Source organism: Pyrus communis, chromosome 5 (genome assembly GCF_963583255.1).
Source record: "Pyrus communis chromosome 5, drPyrComm1.1, whole genome shotgun sequence".
Classification (NCBI taxonomy): domain Eukaryota; kingdom Viridiplantae; phylum Streptophyta; class Magnoliopsida; order Rosales; family Rosaceae; genus Pyrus; species Pyrus communis.
In genome coordinates, this window is record NC_084807.1 from 17,325,282 (window position 1) to 17,333,073 (window position 7,792).

A 7,792-nucleotide genomic window follows, 5' to 3' on the forward strand; every position below is an offset into this window, starting at 1 on the left:
GAGTGGTGGCCATGTCATTTTCAAATCGCAGCGTCTTAACGGCGCTCCGATCAATGAAATCTTTGCATTTGTTGATCTCGTCAGAGAGCTTCGAGATGAAGGAGGCCATTATAGAGATGGTAGGAGAGAATTCGGAAGAACTGGAGAAAATAATTGCAGAAGGAAGAACTGGAAGGTTTGATTTGAGCGAACAAGGATGAGGAATTGGAGATTTTGGAGTTTCTGAAAGCGTAAGATGCGAATGGCAGAAATGTGGGTATTTATAGGCTTTTCAGAATGAATATCAAACGACTGGAATTCGAAATTGGGGGAAAATTTAACCGGGAAAAGTTCCCAATCATTTCGAATATTTGGGGAACCTGCGAAGAGGGGATCGAGGAGTCGAAAATCCAGGACGCACGATTGCGTGCGGCGTCAGTTTTAATGCATTAATGAGGATAAGGCGTTTCAGTTAGTGCACGGTTTCGAGGCCCACGATTGAAAGCTTTTGAGAACGGCGTAGAATCGACACGTGGCCACTCGTTGGGGGCAACGAGGAAAGTGCAATCATGTCTCATAAATGCGCAGGAATAACGGTCATTAAGGAAGTAAAGTCCAAAAAGCAATAAACGTTTTCGCTTCTTCAAGGTCGAGGCCCGACCAAGAGTTAACAGTCAGCGACCTCAGAAGCGAGGGGGCAATGTTTGGGCCCAAAATATTATTGTTGGGCCGAGCGGCAGGATGTGCTCGGCCCAAGGTGATGATAAATACTATGGGCCGAATAATAACTCCCGGGCAAGCTGGCAGGGTCGGCCAAATCTTATCCCAAGTAGTTCGGGTGAATAGAAAAGGGTCGAGGAAGTCCTGGTGCAACCAGGATGCTCGACCGGCAAGGAATGGAGTCCCGAAAAGAGGAAAATTCAGAATCCCAGTGGGAGTAGGTTTGTTCGAGTTAGAGTCGAAATGGGACAAGGACTCCCAATCCAAATCAGAATTGGTTTCAAGGAATGGGGCACTATAAATACAAGAAATCATGCAACGGAAAGGCCCTTCAAAAATCAGCATACAATTGCCCTGCGCAAAACCTCTCAAACACCTTGAGATTTTTCCTTTTCTTTTCCTGCCGACACACCTTCAGTTTGGATAAACAGCACTGTGGAAGCACCCGGCGAGCATCTTCAGTTTGGATAAACAGCACTGCTGCCGCAGAATCAGCCGACCAAGAAGCACCTTCAGTTTGGATAAACAGCACTGCGTCGAGGTCGACCGGTTACCTATCTAAGTCTCGGTCGAGAAGGGTTTTCGAACCTTTGTTGGCAGAGGTCACCTTACTAGCCTTCTCGGCATAGTCAGGTGTTACGAATTGCATTACTCGGCGTACTAGACGCCGAGCGGTTTTATGATTGGATGCTCGCAAGTGAGTTTCAGGGTTCGGCATTCCGACGGCCGAACTACGTTCACCATCAAGACATACATCACGTTTGAGTACCTGTGCCCATATAGTTTGGTCTCGATTCGACGTGCTTATACTCTTACGAATATAATCACAGTGACCGAATCGGGCTCGGACGACTTGTGAACTCCGCAGAATTAGCAGCCTTGTCTTCAGGCTGTAGAACTCAGAGACCGAGAGTGTTCCTTCCTCGGTCGCAATCGCAAGATACAGAAGTCAACAACGCGCTCAAAGCTACATCAACAAATTTTACTCCTCGGCCAAGCTCGGCCGACGAGTTGGCACGCCCCGCATTCGACCGAAGGACGTAGTTAGCTTATTAGTTACTCGGCCTGCGCGCCATGTAGGTTTTGTAATTTTTAGGGTCAACAGTACTTAATAGTAATTATGCAATAGAGTAAAATAGACAATTAACATTTAAAATTTAAATTGAACGTAAAAAGAGATTATATGGGTTTAAACAAAACTTCCCTATTGTAAATAGATCAACATAGTTAACCACAAGAAACGGCTATATTAAAAGCTGAATCAATGACATAAACCAAATTCACATATAAATTCTCTACACTTAGACCAATATACCCTTCTCAACACCTTCCCAATAGACTAGCAAAATACCCCAAACAGCCGAACATATCACTTTATCTGTCAACCCAAAATGACCACAATAACCTTACCCATAAGGCTCACTTCTTGTACATAGACTCCACCTTCCCGTCATTTCCTCCCAACAGCAAATACTTATCTTTCCTCGTCAATCCGGTGCGCTCGAACCCCAGCACATCCCCCAACACCTTCTGCACGTAATTCGCCACCTCAATCGACGACTTCCCGGCCTTGCACGACATGTCCTCCGGCAACCGGTCCAGAAACGTCGCCTCGTACGTCGGCCTCGGGTTCATGAAAAAGAAATACGGGTCCCAGAACTTGACCCCACGGACGGTGGTCCCGTAGAACATGCTCTGCTTGCAGTCGACCGCCACGGGGACGATCCTGTCGCTCATTTCTGCGAACAAAGCACTGAATCGCAGCAGGAACGGCTCGCGACACGTGGTGCCCTCAGGGCACACCACGAGGTCCCCCTTTTGGAGGAGCGACGACAGTCGGGCTGCGTCGGCCTCGCGATCGCGAGTCAAAGCGACGGTCGGGATTGGAGATAGGAACCGGGAGAGGCGGGACACGCTGTACGACACGCATGAGACTTTGCGGCCGAGCGCGATGGCGATAATGATCGGGTCGAGCGCCGTGCGGTGGTTGCAGACGTAGAGGTTTCCAGGGGTGCCTGGGGAGGGCGGCGGGGGACGCTTGCCGCGGATTTTGAGCTTGATCCCGAGCATTGCGTACGTGTAGGGGACGATGCGTTCGGGGAGAGGGAGGTTGATGTACACACGCATAATGCATAGGATGAAGCCAAATGGCAGCCAGAGATAGGTTAGGATGGCGTTGAGTGGGTCCGGGCGCTGCACTAGTCGTCCGTCGTGGAATATTATTTGGTTTTTGAGACGGTTCTTTGAAATTGGACAGGCTGATTTGTTGGGCGGCACCATGTAACCCTCCTGCTCAATATTGATCAGAACAAACATGGTGAGCAAAAATGTACCAAACATAATTCCATAGTAAACGAGAGTTTGTATTTCACCAGAAAATAACAATGATACTCGTAATATCCAGCATATGAAATATCAACAATGTCCTTAAGTAAATGAACTTTTTCATATCATGAATGTGTAATGTGTTAGACCCTGTTATTGACAGGGTTTACTCGATATTTCGAAGTATAGGATATTTTGAGTTTTTAACTATTAAATCTTAGAAAAACTAACAAAAATTTTTCAAAAACTTTAGTTTTGATCAAAATAACAAAATAAATGTGTAAGTAAATGATACCATGAGTGATTTTTCAACATAAAAATGTTCTTAACGTTAAAAATAAATAGTATCAGGAATGTTTCATTAAGATTCCCAATAAATCTTTGGTAAAAACTACAAAATCAAGATCATGATATCTTATACTCCGTAACACCACAAATTTTTTGCTTATTTACACTAAAAATGTCATTTAACAGTGCCAATGGCAACTGCCTTACATTTCATGAATGGGTACTTTATTCTTTTAGGAGAGTGTTAATTCCACACTTATTTTTACCACCTCCGAACCCTTGTTAATTTTTTGATACTTTTCTTTAATTCATTGACCTAAAATTAAAAAGAATATGAAAAGTAAAAATAATTATTTAAAGGCTAAATAGAACTTTTTTTTTTTTTTTCAGTGTCAATGACAACTACCGATATAAGTAACGTAATTTAGTAAAACGCTAAATATATAGTTGTGGAGTACTAGAAAAGTAACAATTGTACATAAGAAGTTATGATCATCGACTCCAGTTTAGTTTATAGTCTCAATAACAACTACCGATATATTTTTGCATCCAAAAGCATGATTGCCTTAATTATCTTATTTAGCTTTTGCAAGCGCGCCGTAATTTCTTGATTTGACCACTCCACACAGGGATCAACGTTTTAGCTGGTAGGTAGTTGGGGATGGTTAAGGTTATGGGTCCCATGATTTTACTACAACAAATTAACTAAAAAATAACAATAATTAGATTATATTGCCAAGTACATTACCCATACCTTGCAAAGTGACATGTAGTCATGATCCGAGCTCCGATCGCCGATCCCGAGATCCGGCACTTCGTCGCCGAACTCCTTCAGAACCGCCAAACGCTTCAATTTTCCCACCAAAACCCCGGGCTTCTTCACGAACCCGGTCGCCTTCTTCGTCTTCGGATTCACTTCGATCTCCGTCCCCAGCACCTTGTCCCCGCCCAAAAAGTCCTTCACGAACGGCTCCACCATCACTGTCGGATTCGCCGTCACCACCACCTTCCTCTTGCATTTGTCGAACACCTCGAAGCTCTCCGCCCTCACATCCGCCGCGTAAAACCTAACAATCGTTTCATAAATTCAAAATTAACATTTCAAATTAAAATATTTACGCGACACGAGAAAGATAGATATACGAATATATCCATATAATTTTACTGTACCGGGGGAGGACGGCGCGGGAGGCGAGCTCGATGTCGCGGATTTTGAGGCCGGAGAAGGAGACGAAGATGAGGATCTGGATGCCGACAGCTTCGGAGAAGAAGAAGTAGGAGACGATGACGAGCGGGAGGGAAAGGAGGAGGACAAGGCCGCGGAGGAGGCTTCCGGCTTCGATAGCCACCAGCATGAAGTAAGGGAAGGAGCTCCGGGAGATGAGCAGCGTCCCGTCCAGGTCGGCGGCGATCGACTCGTACGACGCCGTTTCGCCCACGTTGCAGGCCGCGATCGACGGGAAGCTCCGCCGTTGCTTCTGCGACGACATGGTCTCTCTCTCTCTCTTCCTAGAAAGCAACGCGTTTGTTCCGTTTGGCTAATTTTTGGAGTGAGGAGTAGCGTGAGTGAGAGGGAGAAACTAAGCGGGGGTTTTAAATGAGGGTCGTGGGAATGAAATTACCGTGGTACCCCTAGTGGGTCTACTGAAATTAATTAACGCTGTAAGCATTTTTCATGATTTTGGCTGGAAATATGGTTAGGTTTTGACTTCGGAGGTATTAATATTTAAAAAAAAATAATAATAACTGACGGCAAGTTGCAGTTATGTATGTTTATCAGATCCGAAGAGATAATGGAAATTTTACTTTGCTTGGACCCAAAGCTAAACAGACTCATTAATTCAGAGTATCGAATCCGAAACCTCACATACTTTGGTGTTGAATATATGCGATTGTTAAATGTATGTTATTTGCTGTATTTTGTTTCCTTAGTTAGTAAGTTAATTACTGTTTGCTTAATTATGGACAGATATAGTATGACGATTAAATGAACAGGGAAGAGAGTCGAATGCGTTACCTGCGTAATGACGGTTAAATGAAAGAATGCATGGATGGGTAAACAAATTGAGATGCAAGTAGGTAAACAGCTCAATTTATTAGTAAACAGAGATAATTGGAATCTTCGTCTCTAAATTTTAGTTGTATTGGAGTTTCGGTTTATGAAGTACAAGTCTCTCAATATTAGTCCTATCAAAGTTTTGGTCTTCATTCCTGAACTTATCACAACTGTGAAGCAATGGTCATTTTCGGTAACTCAATTTAAAACTTTACACACAAATTTTTAGTTTATGAGGAAAACCACCCAAAATGGCTATGAGACCAGAGATGTCACTACTACAATATATGCTATCACCGGCGGAGGACAAACCGACGAGAAATCAACTTTCTGTCGAAAATTTGGCACAAATCCGACATTACATAATGTAATGTCGCTTTTCAATAGCGACACTATTGCTAGGGTCGCAAAAGGGCTTCAGCGTCGCTTTTTGAGCTTAATCCGCCACTACACAGTGTCGCTTTAAAGCGACACTAACCCTAACGTCGGTTTAAAGCGACGCATACTTACACGTGGATCAGCTATTTAATAATAAAGTATGCAGTATACTGTCGCTTTAAAGCGACATTATATTAAAATGAAATAAATAAAATATTCCTTAAACCGACGTTAGATAACAATGAAATAAATAAAATATAAAAACTAGCGACGCATACTTACACGTGCATCAGCTATTTAATAATAAAGTATGCAGTATACTGTCGCTTTAAAGCGACATTATATTAAAATGAAATAAATAAAATATTCCTTAAACCGACGTTAGATAACAATTAAATAAATAAAATATAAAAACTAGTAACGGTCTTAACCAACACTATATTTGTTAATAATAATAAAAGTGGATGAACAACTGCATGCAATTTCAATTAATTCCAACCAAAAAAAATTATAAATTTTAAGATCAAAATAAACATTAATGAAAATAAATAACAAAAACAATAGTGCCAAACTGTACATTTCACATTTCACATAAAATCCAAAAAGTCGTCCGTCGTAACAAACATTAAATCCGACATTACAAACATAACATAAAAAAACAAAAAGATAGACCAATTATACTGTCGTATTTAACCGACAAGAAAAAGAACCAATTAAACTACCCAACCGAATCTGCGCCTGAACGTCGTCCAGATCCTTCTGCTTGAGAATCTTCTCCTTGAGATACTCCTCCTTGAGATCCTCCTTCTTGAGATCCTCCATCTGATCCAAAAATCCTCGACAAGTCCACATCAAATCCAACACCTGCAAGCATTCCAGAAAACCCCCCAACTGGAACTTCAGGAAAAGATCCACTAGGAGCAGCCATCTCAGGTCGATATACTGGCACTTGATAAGGCGGCTGCTGCATGTATGGCATGGGCGGCTGCTGCATGTATGGCATGGGCTGCGCAGGCATCGGATACACAGGATATAGAGGTTGCTGATTATTGCCAGCATACGGATATGCAGGGGAAGGCTGACTTTGGCCCGACTGTTGAGGAGGTTGACTGTGGCCTGATTGTTGGGTTCCCGGGCTATATGGTGGTTGTGGCTGAAATCTTTGAAAAAACCATGCAAACAACTGATTTTGCTTGTTCTCCAGGTCCGAAATCCGTTTATTATTATTTTCGTCTCTCATTTTCAACTCATTATTTTGAGTCATTAGCAACGCCATTGAACTCTTAGATGATCTCCTAGAGGAAATTGATGTAGAAGATGCAGAAGATGCATAAGACACCATATCAGGAGTCACACCATGACCGTATCCTCTGACTCTATTATACCTCTCAGGACCCATAGTATCAACATAAACTTGGGTCCTAAGATCTTCATTATCGTCTTGGCCCGACTCAATCAATGTTTGCAGGTTGCTCTCCATTGTTGACTTGCATTACAATTTTTAAAAACAAAAATTCAATCGTAAAACAGAAAAATAAGCTATAGATAATAAATACTAATAAAATCAAATACTAACACGAAAAAATCAATTACCCCTGTACGCTCCGATGTTTCATCAATCCATGATTTATCTTTTCGTGTATGACATTCACGAAAAAAGGTTACAGGATCTGCTTCTTTCCCATGCTTCTTCCGCTTTATCAAAAATAAAATTTCATACAAACAAATTAAGCAAACCTCATACTAAAAATAAATATAATTATTTAAAATTAATCATCTCTTGAAAATGTACAATCCATACATATTCTTCCCGCACTCTTGCAAAGGATTTTGTACCAGTAGTATGGTTCATTGATTTCAATCCCCGATTAATCTTATTTTTTTCAGCAACCTCCTGAAAAAAACGAACGAAAAAAGAAAAGATTATATTAGGCAACTTTAAAGTTATAACGAAATAAATCGTGTAGGGTTTACCTTTGTTTTGTCTCTATTCCAATATGCCAACAAATCATTCCACTGGGTAGGAATCACATCAGGAGGAGGCTC

General features: G+C 41.9%; 2 protein-coding genes across 2 annotated transcripts; both read right to left on the reverse strand.

The window, feature by feature from the left end:
- Nucleotides 1-1,926: 1,926 nt before the first annotated feature.
- On the reverse strand, nt 1,927-4,862 carry LOC137733813 (probable glycerol-3-phosphate acyltransferase 8). The gene is made up of 3 exons (XM_068473005.1): nt 4,483-4,862; nt 4,067-4,379; nt 1,927-2,988 (listed from the first exon to the last, which is right to left on the reverse strand). The coding sequence occupies exons 1-3, from the start codon at nt 4,800-4,802 to the stop codon at nt 2,119-2,121; spliced, it is 1,503 nt and encodes a 500-aa protein (XP_068329106.1). The 5' UTR covers nt 4,803-4,862; the 3' UTR covers nt 1,927-2,118.
- A 1,455-nt stretch (nt 4,863-6,317) lies between these two features.
- Nucleotides 6,318-7,435, reverse strand: LOC137733389 (uncharacterized). The gene is made up of 2 exons (XM_068472540.1): nt 7,340-7,435; nt 6,318-7,232 (listed from the first exon to the last, which is right to left on the reverse strand). Exon 2 carries the CDS (start codon nt 7,224-7,226, stop codon nt 6,465-6,467), a length of 762 nt encoding a protein of 253 aa, XP_068328641.1. The 5' UTR covers nt 7,227-7,232; nt 7,340-7,435; the 3' UTR covers nt 6,318-6,464.
- Nucleotides 7,436-7,792: the final 357 nt, after the last annotated feature.

Bases quoted from the DNA above. Each gene is read 5' to 3' on its own strand.
- LOC137733813 (XM_068473005.1), bottom strand. From the start codon at position 4,802: ATGTCGTCGCAGAAGCAACGGCGGAGCTTCCCGTCGATCGCGGCCTGC. The intron at 4,380-4,482 runs GTACAGTAAAAT...AACGATTGTTAG, and splicing joins TCCCGCGCCGTCCTCCCCCG to GTTTTACGCGGCGGATGTGA. The intron at 2,989-4,066 runs GTATGGGTAATG...AATATTGAGCAG, and splicing joins ACTACATGTCACTTTGCAAG to GAGGGTTACATGGTGCCGCC.
- LOC137733389 (XM_068472540.1), bottom strand. From the start codon at position 7,226: ATGGAGAGCAACCTGCAAACATTGATTGAGTCGGGCCAAGACGATAAT.